Consider the following 21,862-nt stretch of genomic DNA (forward strand, 5'->3'; position numbering starts at 1 on the left):
CTCATAATATTTATATTCCTTTTTTTCAATGCTTAATCATCATGCATTAAATCCTGCTCTAGGCCTGCCTCTTCTCACTGCATCCAGTCTTTGGTTATGTTATAAATGTGTTTTGACGGCTCCATAGAGTTTTCAGCATAGGTTTATTTTTTAATAATCCTTTCTGTTAGGTCTATCTTTTTCTTTGTCAATTATTAATTTTGTTTCTTGAATGAAAGTTATGACTCTGTTTTTAAGAGAGTAGGCACAAAATTTCAGACGAATGCTTTTTAAATGTTTTCATTTTTTTCGAATCCTGAGAAAACTAATACATAAATATTTTTGAAAAATTTAAACGCAGAATGAATGATTACATTATTACCGAGGGCCGAAAGTCCCTTAGCATAAACAAAAAGTTTCTTTTGAATGAGATATTATGGGAAATTACAAATCACACTCAATTTTCTCTTTTTTCACCCCCTGTAACTTATTAAAATAAACATAGAAGTTTTCAGGGACTTTCGGCCCTCGGTAAAAATGTAATCTTTCATTCTGCTTTAAATTTTTCACAAATACTTATTAGCTTTCTCAGGATTCGAAAAAAAAAAATTAATGCATTTAAAACACATTGGCGCGAAGCTTACTCCCTTAAAGAATTAATTCAAAATTAATAAAGAAATTATAGTCATAAAAAACTATCCGAAATATTTCTGGGCAATTTTTTCTTGTCTTGCTATTTTCCTTTAACCTGAAAATTTTCAATTTATTTGAAATTTCGTTCCTAAACCTTATTGGGATAGCCCTGGAATATACTTAAATCATGGTTTTGAAAGTATTCTCTCTATCTTTTCAATTCTTAGCAGTGTAACAATAAACACATTAGTTGATATACAAAGTAGATTTTTGTAGTTTTCAATATTATTTTTTAAATATTATTATTTTTAGGTTATTAATTCGTTTGAATAACATTTTCAAAACCGATTGGATAAAATGGATGAGGACCATCACACTACCTATATAGACGGAGATATCGTCTGGGTGAAGTTGGGTCCTGCTTGGTGGCCAGGTCAAGTTAAAGATCTGAGTAAGATCCCTTCAGACAAGATTGAATTCAAGAAACCACCTTTAGTATTGGTTAAATTTTTTGAAGAAGATTCTTAGTAAGTATTCTTAAAATTTGTTAACTGTGTATAATTTAGTCTTCTAGATATTTCTTAGACCATATTATTTTCCAATAAGTAGTTCAGCTTTTGTATACCATAATAGACATTTACTAGCTTAGGATCAGAATACTCATTAACCCTAGAAAGGTAACCTTCATAGAATACATACATGTGAGAATAATAGATACCTTCGCAAAATTTACGAGCAGATATTTGATAATAGCTTTTTGCGTTTTTCTTTCTTTTTTAACAAAACCATAGTTATTATTGAAAAATAAAACTTTATTAAGTACAAATAAGTTTAATAAAAAAAGGTTGAAAAAGGGTTTATCTTAGTGACACATAATCTGCAAAAACTAGCTCAGTGTTCTAGACAATATGCTTTTCGTTAGCGACAACAAAAGTGAGTAGACATCCACGTTTCTTCGTAGAGCAGATGTGGCACATGATTCCTTTTGAAGGTCCAGGATCCCCACAAGTTGGTTGATGAACCACGAACGAGATGGTTGGATGACGTGGAAGACGACCTGAAAATCATGAATATAAGACAATGGAATGGAAGAACCTAGCCAGATAGGCAAAGGCCCATCCAGGGTTAGGAAGCCAAAAGAAAAAGAAGAAGATTCCACACGATTGTCTTGAACTGGCAGAGGTACAATTCTGTGAATATTTTCACGGACTGATGTTGACCAAGTTTTTATTTTCAAACATTGTTCAAGCCATGGTTGTACTAAGCATTTATGCACTTCTAACATATAAATTCTTCTGCTCATTGGTTTTCCGTTCAATTTAAGAGTAGTATGACAGTATTTCCCGCTCTTACTTAGAGCTCTCTGATTCACTTATTCTGGTGAATCACTCCTCCTTCCACTTCTGTGTTGTCAAAGGTTGTTGTATGACTTGGCTTTTTTTACAATTTTCTTCCACTCATTTCGATATGTGCCTAGTAGTTTCCTCCAGTTTCTCACTTCCAGAATTTTGATATCTCGTGACGTGGTCCTCCCATCTCTCTCTGGGTCTTCCCCTTGGTCTTTCAGTTTCTGGTTTCCATCTGGTGATCTTCTTAATCAGTAGGTCGTTTTTCCTTCTCTCTATGCGTCCCAGTCATCTCAGCCTCTGCCCTTTAATAAATCTAACTATATCTTCTCCCTTCATTATGTCTCTTAGCTCATGGTTCATTCTTCTTCTCATTTCTCCATTGTCCATTCTTATCGGGTCCATAATCCGTCTGAGGATTTTTCTTTCGAATATTCTCAATTTTTCTTCATCTTTTTCCGTGCCGCACATTGTCTCAGCTGCGTACATAACTACTGGTCTGATTGTAACTCTGTATATTTTCAGTTTTGTATTTCGTATCCTTCATTAGCCATGATATCTCCAGTATGTTTTGTTGCCTGCTAGTATCCGACCTGTTACTTCTTCACATCTCTCATTTGGCCATTCACTATTACTCCCAAATATTTAAATTTTTTGGACTCTTTCAAAAGTGTAGTTTTCCATTTTGGTTTCTCTCGTTCTGTTGTCTTCTAGAGCAGAGCAGATATTTTGTTTTACCTTCGTTAATTTCTAGACCTCTTTTCCAGGATTGTTACTGCTTCTTTTAATCTTTCCTTGTCTCTTCCCATAAGAACTAAATCATCTGATGCAACTACAGTGGGTGATCATATTATTAGAGCCACCTAGTAAAATTCAATGTTTTAGAGGAAGGGTATATAATTGAGCTGTATCATATATTAATGCATTTGTTTCCATTTGGCTGTTTTGTTACACTTTATGAAAGTGCAATAAATAGTCTGACAATAGTGGCAACACGCATGTGTGGCAATGCGTGACTCAGATGTCATTGTTTGTCAGTGCTGCCCAGCCTAGTTTGCAACTCGTGTGCCTATTATTTTGTATTCTTGGTGTTTAGAGTTATAATAAACTTTGCTAGTTTCCATTGCTCTCTAGTGATATTCTGACAGGCCTATACTATTTTTTGTAAATTTAGTAAAAATTGCGCGTTCGTTACACTAGTGGTACCAGAACAGCATGGAAATCCAAAGACATCTCACCAAGGAAAATAGCAGAAATAAAAACTTTATTATTGAACACTAATCACTCCAACAGAAACATAGCATCCATTTCTAAAGTTTCAAAGGCAACGTGGACTGTATAAAGAAAAAACTTACATACCATTATTAAACAAAAGTAAAATTTTCTGAGGTGGCTCTAATAATATGATCACCCACTGTATTTGTGTTGAGGAGTGGGCTATGGTCTATAGTTCCTTTAATTTTGCTGGCCTTGACTGTTCCTTCTACTGCTATGTTAAATAATGTGATTGACAGGGAATCGCCTTGTTACACTACTTTTTCTATTGCAATATTGATTTTGTGCTACCTTCCTCTGTTGTTACTTTAGCTCCAGAACCATCCATAGTTAGTTTTGTTAATGTGATTAACTTTGCTGGTATTTGGTATATCATGATTTTTCATTTCAATAAATAATTTATTTCTCCCAATACAGTCAAAGGCTGTAGAGGATGTGGAGTTCTATGTTGTGTTCGTGGCATTTTCCGATTGTTTGTGTCTTAAATATGTGGATCGCATCTGTAGTGGATCTGCCTTCTCTGAATCCTTGTCATGCCCATGTTGAATATGCCATAGAAAATGCAAAGTGGCCAACATTTAGTTATTCTCGAGGTGTTCATATTACTACACATTTGGTTGAATGTATCGACGGCACCTGTAGTTGAATTATAGGATTCAATTATCTCAGGATTTCCGGATGGTTGAAATATTATTTTTTCTTTACCAAAACAAAATTTCGAGTGACCAATAGGACAGTTACGTAAATCCAACATTTCTGGTGGGATTTCCTTCTTGTCAGATCTAATGGTGCCAACGATAGTGAGTTTATATGGATTTTTTAATAAATCATCTGCTTGCTTTACTGACGTAAACCAATTATCCATTGTAATATTCCGGTTAGAGTTATGGACAGCTTTGGTTACAGATTTTACAAAGTGTTCTCCTAGTTAGTTAGTTAGAGGCCATTAGTTTGGGTGCTTTTACCAAGATATGGTATAATAAGAAATGACATACAGTCCCTGGTCAAATTATTTAGACCACCTATGAATTTTTACAAAAATCAACTATTTTACCACTTTTTGTTTAAAAATTATTTTTTAATTTAATTTTGTTATATAGTGTTAATGTTATGCATTAACTATAATAAATATACAGAGTGAGTTTTATTTATGGAAACGCTCAATTTTCTCGGAAACTGCTTGCACGATTTTTATAAATTTTGGTAGGTAGGGGTTTTCTAATGCGGCCGATATTATAGTGATAATTATATTGTTGTCAGATCTTCGGTTTTTCTGAAAATCTAATTAACTTTCTTATTTAAAATAGAACACCCTGTATATTTTTTGCGTGTTGAAGTCCTTAAGAAATACTGATTATTTTTCATGTTATATTCCCTATGCATACAGGCCATAATTTCGGAGTTATTGCTACATTTATTTAAAAAAACAATTTAAACAAATTATAAAAATCAATTTTTTCCGGCCCGGGTAGACTATTTTACGTTCTTTGGACCATTGGGAACAAAAAAGTTATTTTGTAATTTTTCTCTAAAGTTAATCGTTTTCGAGTGATAAACAATATAAAACTGAAAAAAAAAACGAATAATGACGATCTTCAAGGTTCAAAAATACAAATAAAAAATATTATTTTTCAAACTGAGAAGTACGCGAATTTAAGTTCAAGCCTTATTTTATCAGTCACCAATAAGTAATTTGAGCTTATTTCATTCTAAAATATTGTTGTTTATTATTGTTTTTTGGTTGTTAATGCAGCCCGATCGCCCGTCCTCTCAATGCGCTTCATTAATAATTATTAAAAAGCAATGTTTTAGAATAAAACGTGCCAAAATTTTTTATAGCAAACCCCTATAAGAAGGATTTGTCTTGAATTTGAGTACTCCGCAGTTTCAAAAATAATATTTTTTATTTGTGTTTCTAAACCTTGAAAATCGTCATTATTTAATTTTTTTTCAGTTTTAAATTGATTATAACTCGAAAACAATTAACTTTAGAGAAAAATTACAAAAGACCTTTTTTATTCCCAATGATCCAAAGAATGTAAAATAAAATCTACACGGGCCGAAAAAACTGATTTTTATAATTTGTTTAACTGTTTAATAATTGTAGCAATAACTCCGAAACTATGGCATTCAGGTATAGGGAATATAACATGAAAAATTATCAGTATTTCTTAAGGACTTCAACACGCAAAAAATATACAGGGTGTTCGATTTGAAATAAGAAAGTTCATTAGATTTCCAGAATAATGGGAGATCTGACAACAATGTGATTATCACTAGAATATCGGCCGCATTAGAAAACACCTACCCACCAAAATTTATAAAAACCGTGCAATCCGTTTCCGAGATAATGGAGCGTTTCCATACATAAAACTCACTCTGTATTTCATAACAAACAGCAATAAAACATTTGAAACTATTAGTAATTTATATTTTTTTATTATAATATTACATAATTTATATTTATATTATTAATTTATATTTTTTTAATATATTCTTAAGCTCCTGATGTTAATCCCATAGAAAATGTTTGGGAGCTTTTAAAACGAGAAATTTCCAATGAAAAAGTCACCAATAAAATTATTTGATTGAAAAACTAACATACTTATCGTTGGAATAATTCAGTCAATTGGTACTCTAGGAGCCCCCTAGTGGGAAAGTTTTGGAGTAGTTCCGATTTCTTTCATTCTACCTGTATTTTGGGGTGCTGAATCCGAATATGAGGTTTGCGGACAAAATTTCGTGACGCAACATTGAAAAAATCACGAAAAAAGCGAGAAATTTCTGCTTTTTCCCGTTTTTTACTTAAATTTCGAAAACTATTAACTAGTGAATGGTCTGTTAACAGAAATGAAAGTATAGTTGGTTCGCTAAACTCAGACACAACTGGCTAGTAATTTTAGTAGGTATTTTTTTTTTGTTTTTGGCCAATTTTGACAAAATTTGCAAAATTACTAATATTTAGTAATTATTAACTATTCAGTAATTATTAACTATTTAGTAATTATTTTGTTGCCAATTTTACAAAATTGACCTTTTTGCCTTCCATTATTTTCAATTGTAACGTCTAAGTATTGGAAATGGTTCACTTGTTGTATTTCCTCTCCATTAATTTGCATATTTTATGCTCTATTGCTTATTTTAAAAACAAAACAATAAAGCTGATTTTTCCCAAAAATCCTTTTTTCCCTCTATTAAAAAAATGTTTTGCTTTTATTATGTGTGCAAAACTTTTAGTGTACGCCTCGTATATCTCTAGACACAGCAAAAGGTATTGCCATTCCAACTCTGCAATATTTGTTAAATACATAACTGCCATTCCACATTGGTACTAAAAGAACTAGTCATGAAAATTGGACTAATAATAAACACCCAATAACTTCACATTATGTTATTGTTTTGTAGTGTGTCACCTTTGTGTTTCTCGATATATTTGCGTATTTGAAAAGGAGGTTGAACCCAAAATAGTACATATTGCACGTGAAATTATGCGGTTTATCTCGGCGGTCAGAAAAGCCGTAAAATTCGTGTTGGCTATCTTGATATACACTCACCGGCACTAAATTCCGCCACCCAAAATGTTTGATTAAGTTTGACAATCTATAACTTTATTTGTACTCCGATTTTCAAGATTCTTGCATCAGTTTGTAGTTACATGTATTGATGTCGTTTGCTATTATTCCGGTAACAACAAATTTTTGCTTGGATGGCATTATACGGGGATGAATGGAAGCGTTGTTTTTTCTCCTAATTTAAAAAATTCTATGGAAAAATTGGAGGGCTGATTTTGTTTCATACTCCTTTTGTATTATCGGGGTCGTATTTTCGAATTAAATCGAATATTTTCGCATATGAGTTAACTCGAATGAAAAATTTCGTATACGAACGTGAATGTGTATTTTTGAACGTCCTTCGAAATGTTATACGTATACGAGCAGAATTTGTAGCGACAACACTGCAAATTCGAATAACATTGAAGTTATTTGTCATCTGAAGAGTCACAATGTTGCCATACTTTGTCTATTTCTTGTATAATTTCAATCAATGGTATAATCGCAAAATGTTATACTTGTTATATGGATAGCGCTTATCTAAAAGGTACCAAGCGCCAAATTGCCATTTCTGACTTAATTACATTAACTGGCCGATAATATTAAACTTTGTTTATCTAAAAAGTCCCAAGCACCAACTAAACGTCAGAGACCTCTTTTGGCAAAGGTTACCAAGTTGCGTGTTATGAATTATAGGACTCTGTTGATCTCTAAACGGATCCAAGCGACGAAAGTTTTATCATGTCGCATGTCGCTTGGATTCCTTTTGACATTCTTCATTTCAATCATTTGGTTTTCTTTTGATTAACGTGTTTTCGTAAAGTCCTTCTGATAATCATCATCTTTAAGAAGTGCTGAAATATATAAAATGATGAAAGAAGCTGATGAGTCTGATTTGACTCTACAGACCAAGAACAAGATGATGAACAAGAAGACGAACCACAACACCACACTCGTCTAACAGGTCGACTAAAGAAAGGGGGATTTGCAAAATATCCCGGACAGTCTTTTAAATCCAGAAAAAAAATTAAAAGACGGTAACAAAAAACACTACACACTGAAAGGAATATTGAAGGAACAAAAACATATATCGACTTTCAGTGTAAATGTACATTAAAATGTAATGAAGCTTAATTAATGTTGACAGGTTATTAAAAAAAGGTTATAATTGAATGGTACTAACAACTTATTAATGTTCTGTTATTTAATAAAAGGATCCAAGTAAACAGTAGTTTTATATAAAAAGATCCAAATCCTAAAATTAGTATTTAAACAGATTCATATACATTATTTAGATTTTATCAAAAAAGAACCAAGCGCCATTTCATACTACAAAAAAGAGAAAAACTATTTTATTATATTTTGTTATATAAGACAAATATCTAAACTCAATCTTTCCCCTAAAAAAATTGAGAAACCTAAAAAATGATAAAATGCCGATTTTTAAAACTGATAAATCTTTAATCTTAATTTACTCAAAACTGCAAAATGGCTGTTGGTACCTTTTTGATAAGCGCTATCCATATATACGGGGGTATAATGTACAAGAATAAGATTGTATAAGAACATTTAATGTATAAAGATAACGACTTACAGTCTGAACAAATTATAAAAAAAGGCCATTTTTGCGAAAAGTTGTTTAGCAGTTATTTTAAGTGTAATCAAATCTTAAGATTGCATAGGTATACATATTTTAGTAATATCGATTTGCAAAGTCCGCAGAAAGTGTGCTATTTTGTTTAATATTATTTTTGTATCCAGTATTTATACTGATATTTTACTATTTACTTTTCAAAACTTTACTTCAAAGCGATTTTTATGTAGTGTGATACACCTTTATGTAGTGTGATAGTGTGAAAAAATTGAGGATATGGCAACGGTGCCATAATATGTCAAGTTTGGAGCTTAGATCCAATGCTAAAATGCGTACATAAAGTTAGGTTAGGTTATATTTTCAAGGCATAATCGTACAACATGTCCTTTCTTTCTATTAAAGAATTATTTAAACCAGCCATTGAAAATAAATTTCAATGTAAAAATATTGTAGCCAACAACACTATCAGCTAAAACTATCCTGACAGCTGAAATGACCTTGAAATGACAACAATAATTCGTGTACGAGCATCACGATTCGAATGGTTCATACCCATTTGAGTCGTCGTATACGAAAAAATTCGTACACGAAGTATTCGAAAATACAAGACACCGGATTTCAAGCGAAATTCTTCTAATTTCGTATGCGAAATATGCTCGAAAAAATTCGAAAATAGGACCCCTGGAGGTATCACTAAGGTTTTGTTTTTTAAAGTATCCGAATATCTCTTTTCTTGTAAGAGCTGTAAATAAAAACACTGCTTTGAAGGTTTATTTAATTAAAAATGTCAAACGCACTAAAATTAACAAAACAAAACAAAATTAACAACAAAACAAAACAATTCAATAGCGGGTATGTCCACCTCTTGCAGGAACGACTGCTCGCAATCTGTTTAGTATCGAATAAAGATGTGTTTTCCTTGCCTGAGGAATAGCCCGATATTCCTCTACCAGGGCCATGACTGTACCAAATTTTCTGGAGGCCTAGGATGACGGCAAATAGTGTAGGAAACAGAGGTTGAACCTTGCAAAATGGACACAAGTCCGGTTTAATTTTTTTTCTGGTGTATTAAGGGGTGCTTATTATAGGACTAACTTTTTCTGAAAAAATTTCGCCCCGGAATCCCCCTTTTCACCCCTTTAAAGGGGGTAATTTGTGGTTTTTGCGGAACGTAGCCCTTCCTGTACCTTTTACAAAAAATTTCTTTTATAGAAATATAAAGAGGACTATATTTTCTACGATTTGTTTTCAACAGCATATGTCTATCATCCACCGTTTAGCGGGGGTAGCGCCCCAAATTTGACAAGTTTTTAAAAAAGATGTTTTAAAAAAAATATATTTTTCCCTAACTGTAACGGAAATTAAGAAAAAATCTAACCGCAATTATTCGCAAATAATTGATTGATTTTTTGGTATAGGTTTCACTTAAGGGCAATTACCCTTTTTTTAATTACAGGGTGTTATATTTTAAAAAACCCCTTTTTATACCATCTGAACCGTTTATGCTAGAGTTTAAAGACTGTCAACGATTACCCATGTACTGGTGCTATTTACAAATTTGTATAATGCACCCCCATTTTTTCCCCGGAACCACCCCAAAAATAAGAAGAATTAATAAATAAAGTGATTTTCTTGGAATCCTTCGCACACAATGCCTTTTATTAATATGCTTCATATATCATTTTGTGCACGTTATTATTACCCATGCATGGACACCAAAAGCGATTTGCTACTGCAACCCCTGCAGCCAAAAAAAAAAATAAATAAAATTGGGGGTTGAATTTTTTTTTGTTTTTTGCTTTTTGATCCATATGGGCATATGCTTCATCAATAGTGCTTTTCAAAAATATATATGGTTATTGCAACATCCCTGCGGAAACCACCCCTATCCTTGAAAATATACTGCAAAAACTACCCCTATCCCTTGGCGAGGATGTTTTTACGATTTTCTCATTACCTATGCATTCCTTTTAAACAAAAGTTTTACAATAATAAAGACCACTATTTACTCTAAAAATTAGGTCCTATTCATTTTTTTCGTATAAGCAACCGTTACGGCACAGTGGCGCCGTAAACCTCATATATGCTTTGGCAGGCTCCAGTTTTTGTTTTCTTTTTCGTCATCTGTTTGTTTTATTGATAAAGTACTTATGTAAAATAAAACAACACAGTGTAACCTACAAATTATGACCTATGCACATTTTACGGTATTTGCGCCCCAAAGCCACAGTGGTGGCTCAAAATCAATTTTTGCATATTTTCGCCACCTACACGTATTTTATTGCATTAATGCTACCTTAATAGCACAATATTCACCCTTAAGTGGTCGCTAAGTACTGGAGTATCCAGGAAGGGGTGATGGGGGTGATCACCCCCCCCTCTCAAACCAAGTGATATTATATTTAAAGATTATAAAAATATTCATTTATTTTTATAGAAATACTTATATTATATTATTATTTTTATAAAAATGGCGTACTTTTTATTCTTTAGCGACAGTGGCGGATCCAGCATCGTTAAGAGGGGGGTGTCAATCGGTTAAATTTCTATAAAAATAAATGAATATTTTTATAAACTTTAAATATAATATCACTTGGTGATATTGGGGGGTGATTGAGAGGGTGGGGGGTTATCACCCCCAGCTTCCCTCCCTGGATCCGCCACTGCTTAGCGACCACTTAGGGGTGAATATTGTGCTATTAAGGTAGCATTAATGCAATAAAATGCGTGTAGGTTGCGAAAATATGCAAAAATTGATTTTGGGCCACCACTGTGGCTTTGGGGCGCAAAGATTGTAAAATGTGGATAAGTCATAATTTGTAGGTTACACTGTGTTGTTTTATTTTACATAAGTACTTTATCAATAAAACGAACAGATGACGAAAAAAAAACAAAAACTGGAGCCCGCCAAAGCATATATGAGGTTTACGGCGCCACTGTGCCGTAACGGTTGCTTATACGAAAAAAATGAATAGGACCTAATTTTTAGAGTAAATAGTGGTCTTTAACCTTGTATAAGTTTTGTTTAAAAATAATGCATAGGTAATGAGAAAATCGTAAAAACATGCTCGCCAAGGGATAGGGGTAGTTTGTGCAGTATATTTTCAAGGATAGGGGTGGTTTCCGCAGGGAGGTTGCAATAACCATATATATTTTTGAAAAGCACTATTGATGAAGCATATGGCCATATGGATCAAAAGGCAAAAAACAAAAAAAAATTTTCAACCCCCCACTTTATTTATTTTTTTTGGCTACAGGGGTTGCACTAGGAAATCGCTTTTGGTGTCCATGTATGGGTAATAATAACGTGCACAAAATGGTGTATGAAGCATATTAATAAAGGGCATTGTATGTGAAGGATTCCAAGAAAATCACTTTATTTATTAATTTTTCTTTTTTTTGGGGTGGTTCCGGGGAAAAAATGGGGGTGCATTATACAAATTTGTAAATAGCACCAGTACATGGGTAATCGCTGAAAATCTTTTTACTCTAGCATAAACAGTTCAGATGGTATAAAGAGGGGTTTTTTAAAATGTAACACCCTGTAATTAAAAAATCAGCAATTACCCTTAAGTGAAACCTATACCAAAAAATCAATCAATTATTTATGAATAATTGCGGTAGGATTTCTTCTTAATTTCTGTTACAGTTAGGGAAAAATATATATTTTTTTAAAACATCTTTTTTTAAAACTTGTCAACTTTGGGGCGCTACCCTTGCTAAACGGTGGATGATAGACATATGCTGTTGGAAATAAATCGTAGAAAATATAGTCTTCTTCATATTTCTATAAAATAAATTTTTTGTAAAAGGTACAGGAAGGGCTACGTTCCGCAAAAACCACAAATTACCCCCTTTAAAGGGGTGAAAAGGGGGGTTCCGGGGCGAAATTTTTTCAGAAAAAGTTAGCCTTATAATAAGCACCCCTTGATATACCAGAAAAAAAATAAAACCGGACTTGTGTCCATTTTGCAAGGTTCAACCTTTGTTTCCTACACTAAAATAGCTTTTTATAGCTTTTAGTTTTAGCTTTTTTTATTTATCCTATAAATGCTCAATAGGATTGAGATCTGGGCTGCATGCGGGCCATTCTAATCTTATCAATCCAACCTCTATTTTATGAGACAATCAGTGTTTTTATTTACAAAAAATGGTACAGCTCGTACAAGAAAAAAGATATAGGTCTGGATCCCGCGTATGAAAAAAAAGTTGATTAATAACAAGCTGAAAATTTGTCAATAGCTTAACCCTTAAACGCCCAAGGGTGGATAAAAAATGTCCACCTAATGCGTATTCCCTTATAACATATTTATTACATGTCCCGAAATTTTTCAAAAATTATTTATTGTTTTAAAGAGGACCCTTTATCGAATGTTAATTTGGTTCTACCGATATTTTTAAAAATAAAAGTAATATCTTGAATTCAAAATATGGGTGGGCACAAAAAGTCCACCCTTGGGTAAAGGTTTCTATATAATTTCTCGTTGGCAACAACATAATGCACATAATTATCGACCATATAATTACATAATCATAATTATTCGCCACACTAATGAGGACGAAAGGAAGAATATCAAAAAAATCGACAAATCTGAATTACTGGCTTTTAATGTTATGTTAATTTTGATGTACATCGTAATTTTGTTGTAAGGTTTGTACATCGTTTATATTAAAATTTTAGAAGATGCTGTGTTTACTATGCATAAGATTCTTTCCATTTCTTCTGTTTAATTCATTTTCTAACATTTGTAACAACTTTCAATAAATATATTAGCTATTTTCGAGGTGGACATTTTTTACCCACCCTTGGGCTTACATGGAACCTATAAAAGGTTGGGCGTTTAAGGGTTAAGGGTGTCTAGTCGAACAAACTTTGATATATGGGAACACTGGAACAGGGGCAGTTTTAATTGTGGAACAGGTTAAAAATTTGGAACGGTCAGACCACGAAAACGGCACATATATTTTGTCCGACAGAACAGACTTAAACTCTCCGAACAGAGATTAAACTCTCATGCAAAAATCAGACTGCTATTTATCACCTGTCATAATTCCTGTCATTTGACATATTCTACATGTTCCACTCATTAAAACGGTGATAAATAGCAGTCTGATTTTTGCATGAGAGTTTAATCTCTGTTCGGAGAGTTTAAGTCTGTTCTGTCGGACAAAATACATGTGCCGTTTTCGTGGTCTGACCGTTCCAAATTTTTAACCTGTTCCAGAATTAAAACTTCCCCTGTTCCAGTGTTACCATATATCAAAGTTTGTCCGACTAGACACCCTTAAGCTATTAACAAATTTTCAGCTTGTTATTAATCAACTTTTTTTTCATACGCGGGATCCAGACCTAATATTCGGATAATTCAAATAACAAAATGTTGGGTGATGCCTCTGGGATAATATGACCGGACTATGAAACAAAATCAGCTATTCCATTTTTCCACAGAATTTTTAAAGTTAGGAGAAAATACAACGCTTCCTTTCACCCCTGTATAATGCCATGCAAGCAAAATTTTTTGTAACCTTTTTTTTTGTAAAGTCCTCTGTTAAATGCATGGAACGTTTACCGTTTTATTAAAACTTCTTAATCTATCGCCCTCAATATTTTCTTGAAGCAATGTTTTGCATCCCCCCGTTCAATTTTAAAATACCAACAGTGGCGTGTATTAGATATGTCTATCTTATTTCTCATCATTTTTCTTCTTCTTTTTCTTTTATATAGACAGTACTGCCTGTTTTTCTTTAACGGCGCCTTTCATTCTGTCCCTAAATTGTCATTCCATATTTTCCTTGGGGGTCCTATACTTCTTCTGCCTAATGGTGACTTGTCCCTGGCTATTCTTACTATCCTTGATTCAGACATCCTGCTTATGTGTTGATTCCACTCTTCTTTTCTGTTCTTTACCCAGGTATTTATATTGTCTACCCCACATATGCAAATGAGTTCCTCACTTCTTACCCTGTCCTGTAGTCCTTTTCCCAGCAATCCTTCTTAAGATCTTCATTTCGTTGGTCTCCAGATGTCTTCGTGTTTTGCTTGTATCTGGTCTTGTTTCGGTCGTGTAAGTCATAACTGGTCTAATAACGTAATAACTAACATATATTCGGGCCTTTGTGTCCACTCTTAAGTGTTTGTTTTTCCGAATTGTGTCGTTAAGGCATCCGGCCGTTCTACTGGCTTTAATTATTTGGTCTTTTACCTCTTCTTCGATATTGTTGTCGGCTGACTTGTATAATTTGATTGTCTAACTCTAATTTGCATCTTATTGGTTCTTTGGATGTTACTAAGCTTTTTGTTTTTTGGGCTGATATTTTCATATTCATTTCTTTTGCGTTAATGTTGAATTCGTGCAGTAATCTTTGTAGGTCGTCTTCGCACTCTGCTACTAACACAGTGTCATCAACGTATTTTTATCTCTCTATCGCCCGTTTTGTACCCTTTTTTTCTTCACTTGTTTTATTATTGCATCCAACATTATGTTAAACAGTAGAGGGCTTAGTGAATCTCCTTGCCTGATTTCTTTGTTTGCTTCTATGGGTTCTGTTATTCTTCCATTGACTTTAGTTTCCATTTTATTTCGTACATAATATATGTTTGCTATCAGTTTTATGATATCCAGTTGTGAATTTTTGTCATATAATAGGTGTAACACATATTTTAATTGTATTCCATCAAACGCTTTCTCTAGGTCTATGAAACAGAAAAAGACTGGTTTGTTTTCTCTCTGATTTCTCCGCTACTTGCAAAAAACTACATCGTTACATGATCTTCCACTTCTAAATCCTTGTTGTTTATCCGATATATTTATGCACGCCATTATTTTCTCCATCAGTATTTTTGTTGTGAGTTTCAGTATAGTGCTCCAGTAAATTAATCCCTCTATAATTACTGGGGTCTGTCCTATCACCTTTCTTGAGTGGTATAATAATTTTTAACCTATTTATTACAAAAGTTTTGCTTGTTGCTAATATTTCGTTCATTTAATGTTACTCAAAATGTTACAGGTTAGTTGTTTCTAGACCTGTGTTCATTATGTTTTTTGTAGATATTTGTATGAATAATCGTGTTCTTTTTTTATCGGAATTTTATTGCTGTGATAAACGTCTAGACAAAGCAAGAAATAACTTTTTGATGGCCTCATCATTCTTTTTCAAATGTCTCTTTAACGTTTAGCACAATATCAATTATATCGCCACCCCACCTCGTAAACAAGAAATATCAAATTCAAATAGTCGCCAAAAGTGTATGGATATCTCATTTAAAACTAAAAGTGATATCTGATTAAATAAACAAATTTTTTTAATGTTTCAATGCTTGCCATGGAATTATTGACCATGCTCCATAAATTAGTTTTGTCTAATTATTGACGTAGTAAGTAGTCTAGTCAGACCACTGTGCTTCAGCCCTACCATTAAGTGTTAGTCATGTAATACTTTGACTCACTTATTTTATTAGAGAGATATCGCAAATGCATTTTTATCGCACGCTAATAGCGCAATACGCTATTTTGACATGTACGCAAGCGCAGAGTGAATATTACGCTAATACCGGATAACGTGTCCCGCTATTTAGGTTGAAATAAGGGACGGTAATAACGTTAACGCTAATTTGACATTTGGGATGAAACATAAAAATAATTTATAGAATACAAATTTTATAAACTAAAAACTGTCAATCATCTTGTTTCTTGTGTTGAGAAACACGTTGCGTTCTTATTTTGTCTACAATAGACTACTTTTTGTGGTTAGGATATTAGTTATTCAGATCTTTTATATTATTTTGATACTGATTATTTATATTTATTGTTGGCTAAATCATTAAAATTGACATGCATGTCAACCTGCTCAATATCCAAATTCATTTTTCAATAAAAAACAATTACAATATTCCTCAACATTAATATCTAGGTTACATTTTAATCCCAAAAGTCGGTTGTCATAATAACGTTAAGCCCCGCCCCCAGAACATTTGCGATAACTCTCTTGATACCTGTGTTGGAATAGACCGTTATCCCTTAAGTAACGTTTACACATATCCAGTAACTGGCGCCAGTCTCACTGGAATGCGAGTGCTTGACTAAGACAGCGCTGGATAGGTTCGTTTACACGTATCCAGTAATTGGCGCCAATCTCACTGGCACTCTTATTAAAAATCCTAATACTGCCACTGAAACCACAGGTACGACAGCGCCAGCGACTGGATCGCTGTGTTTACACGTGTCTACAACCACTGGCACGGGGTTAAAGGGGACGCGGACGAGGGCCATTGGCATGAAAAATAGACCAGCTTTCTATTCGAGACAGCGCTGGCAGACAGCGCTGGACTGGAGCAAAAAAGGGTTTACATGATGCCACTACCATGCCAGCATTGTCGTTCCAGTGCGACTGGCGCCAGTTACTGGTACATGTAAACCTGCCTTTATTTACGTCTTGACACGCTAATAACGTTTGCCTTTGCGATATCTCTGTATTATCTAAAGCGAGTCAGAGAGCTTGGGTATTAAAAAATGTCCAAGTTAACACATAGAGTGCCATGGTGGATATAACGTGTCCACCTTTCTCAAGAAAAAAATATCCCAAGTGGCCTTGGCGGACATGCGTTATGCGTTATTATAAGCTTAACCAGCTTAAAAAAATGTGGCCATTGGGGCCTGATTTTTTTTATACATGGTGGCACTCTATTTGGTAATAATATGATGATGATAAAATAGAACAATTTGGAATTTCAATCACATATTTTTTTTTCTCTTTAATAGTGACGTGTATCATTTATTTTTTAGCGAATATGTGAGGAAGTGGGGAAATATATACCCATACAACTGTGAAAAGAAAATCGAGTTTATCAAAAAGGGAATGGGTAAGTCTGTATTAGATATTTTACATAAATATATTCAGCGGTGGGAGCACGCAAAATAGAATTCTATTTTGCTGACGTCACAAAACGAAGTTCACAATGCGATAATCGACGTTTGCTAGGCAACGTGACGTCACTAAAATAGAATTCCATTTTGCATGCTCCCACTACTGGGTCGTTTAAAAAAATAAACCATATGGTCGAAGTCAAACAATAAGACTCGCACGCAATTTCCCCCTTTTTGCCATATTTTAAATTTGAAAAAATATATAAAAAATTTCTTGATATGCCATTCCTACTTCAGCGAGCATTTCATTGGCTAGAAGTAGTGACGACTATTGGACTATATATGACGTCATTTTTATATTTGGTGAGATGGTCAATGGTAACTGACGTCTGTCATAATATTATAGGTTAACTAAACTTACGTGCATAGAAATCGGCCCACTTAAAAATTTGGTCAATTTTGATGTCTCATATTTCCTAAACCTGTTGGCCGATTTAAGTGATTTTTTGAACACGTTATTGCCTGATTTTTGAACAATACGATGTAATATTATTGTTGCTAAACAGGTAAATTTTCATTGTATACCGGGTGTACCAATCAAACTGTGTTTTTTTCTCAAAGTTCGCATCACCCTGTGGAATATTCTAGCATTTATTAAATATTGAAATTAAAACCCAACTATAGCCTCAGGTTTTCTTAACATTCTGTTTTTGGATTAATTCATTTATGTTGGATAATAAAAAAGTTGGTACTTTAACAATTAGACATGTTCTTCATCAATACACGGTGTTTCTAAATAAGTGCGACAATCTTTAAGGGTCAATTCTGCATGAAAAAGTAATGACAGTTGGCTTTATAAATGTATGTCCGCAAATGTTTCGTTTCCAAGATACGGGATGTTGAATTTTTTCTTACAAACTGACGATTTATTTATTGCTTTAAAACCAGTTGAGATATGCAAATGAAACTTGGTAGGTTTTAAGAGATAGTTATTGCGGATTTTTTGACGTAAAGTTAAGAATTTTATATTCACCATTAGCGTGCATACGGGTAATATGATCGGTCATATTACACGTATGCGCGCTAATGGTGAATGTTTAATTCTTAATTGTATGTCAAAAAATGTGCAATAACTACTTCTTAAAACCCACCAAATTTCATTGGCATATCTCAACCGGTTTTAAAGCAATAAAATAAATCGTCAGTTTGTAAGAAAAAAATCAACATCCCGTATCTCGGAAACGAAACATTTGCGAACATACATTTTATAAAGCCAACTGTCATTATTTTTTCATGCAGAATTACCCCTTAAAGTTTGTCGCACTTATTTAAAAAACACCGTGTATTGATAAAGAACATGTCTAGTTGTTAAAGTACCTAACTTTTTTATTATCCAACATAAACGAATGAATAAAAAAACAGAATGTTAAGAAAACCTGAGGCTATATACTAAATTCGCAATCAAGATGCAGTAGAAATAAACAAACAAAGACACTTTAAATGCTACTAGGAGCACTCCCGAATCATAATTTACAATGTATAAACTTTGGAAATCCCAAATTATGATTTACAAAGTTTATACATTGTAAATTATAATTCGGGAGTGCTCCTATTAACATTTAACTTGTCTCGGTTTGTTTATTTCTACTGCATCTTGATTGTGACAGTAGTATAGTTGGGTTTTAATTTCAGTATTTTATAAATGCTAGAATATTCCAAAGGGTGATTAGGCTATTGATTATATTCAAAATAAGATAGCTAAAAGGAACTACAACGTTAACGGGGTTTTATTATTTTATATGGTCAACGGACATCTATATATGAAAAAACCGCGGAGTGCTACCATTTAAAGGGGTGCGTTTTTGAGAAATCTGGGCACAGGTTACATTATGGTGGATTCTATGCACTTTTGGTACAAACATATTATAAAAATTGTTCCTGGTTAAATTTACTATCTAAATATCACTTTTTAAAGTCAATGATACTTTTTTTTTAACAAAAATATATCCAAAAGAAAAAGCGCAAAGAAACCCAAAAGAAAGAAATTTTGTTTTTTGTCCCATAACTTTTGTCCACGAGGATATAGATATAGACATTGCTTCACAGAAAAAAAACCTACATATTTGTTCTTTAAAATGTTGTTTAGTAGAGGTAATTAGGATTTATAGTTTTCGAAATATGATTTTTCAAAGTTCGCCACTCACAGCCATTTTGGGCAATTTTCCTTGATATTTCGCAAATATTGTTCTGTAACATTTTTCTACGTAACTTTAGGTATATGCAATGGTACACGTAATAGGAATAAAAATCAATTACCTTTAAAATGGTCTACTGTATAACGTTGTACGACTTTTTTTAAAGAGATTATGGTTTTTTAAGCTTTTATACTTTTAACGATTTTTTATAATATAATATAAAAATAAAATACAGTAGACTCGCGATTATCCGAGGTAGCTGGGACCGTGGCTACCTCGGATACGGAAAAACTCGATTAACACAGATTGGTTATATTGATAGAAAAACACGTAAATAATCATAACTGTGGATATTTTAATGACAAAATTAATACAGTACTGTCTATTGGGACCGTGCAAGTTCGGCAAAGCGACCCCTATTTCTACGCTCTGCAACTTTATTCGCACTTTTAATTATATTGGCCAATTATATTAGTCCTGGTTACTGGATAATTGTCAAGGCCATAGCCCAAAAAAAATAATAAGAAAAAATAAGATTCAGGTTATGTTATCCAAACGTAAGCAATTGTATGTAGTAAAGAAAATTAGTTATTAAAATGCAGTACTGAAAGCAAAATACAATTAATTAAATTTACCTTTATATAATAATTGCATATCATATCAATATTGTGGAGCAATATATAATTTTTCTGCTTCAATGACAGAAGGTTTGAAATGTACGTCAATTTGACAATTTCAATTGACAATATGAATTATTTAAGATAGTTGCAATATTTCTCCGCGACTCGCGCACGGTCGTTTCCCTTCCAAGTACTTGCACACCGCGAATAAAAGATAAAAACATTTACCTTATCAATATTACTGTTTAAAAAAGTCTTTGATTTTGCATAAGCTTTATTCCTCTTTTTGATATTGAGGCGGCGATGTTGCGCCAAGGTTGAAAATTGTAACTCACCAGTTATGACTTTTGCCTCGGTTAACCGAGGGGCTCGGATGACCGAGTCTCGGATAATCGCGAGTCTACTGTAGTATTATTATATAATATATTATATATTATATAATATTATATAATATTATATATAGTATATATAATATAATATTATATTATATATTATACAGGGTGGTTCATCTTATTCGCCTCGGTCTCTGTACGGAAAACCACTTGATATTTTAAAAAAATTTCTTCACAGAAATATACACGGCCTTTAATACTACAATCTAAAAATTATGTGAATTATACAGGGTGCTCCAAGAAAGAGTGGTATATCAAAGTTATATTTTTTCTTATGGAATGCCCTATATCTGATGACATTATTGAATTAACCTTAAAAAATAAGCTATACTTTCATAAGGGTTCCCTATACCTAAATACAGGGTGTTTTGATTTATTTAGATTTTTATAAAAATGTAAGGTTTTAGAAAAAAATAAATATTTACGAATCTAAGAAGCAGTAACAAATTATTTCTTGGATCTTAATAACAGACTATTTAGCATACTTAAACAGATGCTTATTGTAACAAAATTTCTTACAGGGTGATCAAAATATGAGATTGTTCTATTAACAAATTCAAGCTGTAATAACTTACTTATTTTAAATAGAACACCCTGTATCTTACTAGTCTATCGCGTAGAAAATTTACTTAGCTTTCAATTTGTATTAGGGTTTCCTATACCTATTTTTTACAGGGTGGTCAAAATATTAGATTGTTCTATTAACAAATTCAAGCTGTAATAACTTACTTATTTTAAATGGAACACCCTGTATCTTATTAGTCTATTGCGTATAAAATTTACTTAGCTTTTAATTCTTATTAGGGTTTCCTATACCTATCTCCCTTCATTTTTTAAATATTTAAAGATTTCCTAATTTGTAAACTTTAAAAATTAGAATTAAATACCTATGTCGTGGTTATGTACAACACATCATCAACACCGCCAATATACTTAAATATCAGATAGTTTCATTAATAAAATTTACATTATTATCATTTAATCACACAGAATGTTCTTATTTTAAATGACAAACTCGATATTCTATTCTTTATAATGGAAGATATTTAAAATCTCTACAATTCCATGTAAATATTCTCAATACACATGTTATTCTGTAAATATAAATTCCATGTTATTCTGTAAATACCCATTTTTACATATTTTTGTACAATAGGCTCGTTTTCGTCAAAGTAGCCATTACATTTAATTGTTTGTAATTGCGATTCAAAGATTCAAACAAAAAGTGGTGTTCTTAAATTTACTTAATAACCGTTGGGTTAAGATATGGAAAATATTTATACGGAATGAAATATAATTTAAATATCTTCCAGAATACGGCATCTAATATAGGGTATGCAGTTTAATATAAACATATTATTCAATGTCACATGTAGGCCAAAATCAACTAAAATAATACAACACTCTGTGTGA

At 32.7% G+C, this 21,862-nt stretch overlaps 1 protein-coding gene across 2 annotated transcripts in view; it reads left to right on the plus strand.

Moving 5' to 3' along the window:
* The window catches only part of LOC126890074 (uncharacterized), a 308,382-nt gene that overhangs the window by 18,116 nt on the left and 268,404 nt on the right, over nucleotides 1-21,862 (plus strand). For both annotated transcript variants that reach the window (XR_007700278.1, XM_050658904.1), the window contains exons 2-3: nucleotides 925-1,139; nucleotides 17,162-17,238. Coding sequence is in view for 1 of the 2 variants with exons in the window: in XM_050658904.1 (XP_050514861.1) it covers nucleotides 970-1,139; nucleotides 17,162-17,238 (247 nt within the window). In the remaining variant the exon portion in view is untranslated. The remainder of the gene's footprint in view (nucleotides 1-924; nucleotides 1,140-17,161; nucleotides 17,239-21,862) is intronic.

Source organism: Diabrotica virgifera, chromosome 8 (assembly GCF_917563875.1).
Source record: "Diabrotica virgifera virgifera chromosome 8, PGI_DIABVI_V3a".
Taxonomy (NCBI): Eukaryota; Metazoa; Arthropoda; class Insecta; order Coleoptera; family Chrysomelidae; genus Diabrotica; species Diabrotica virgifera.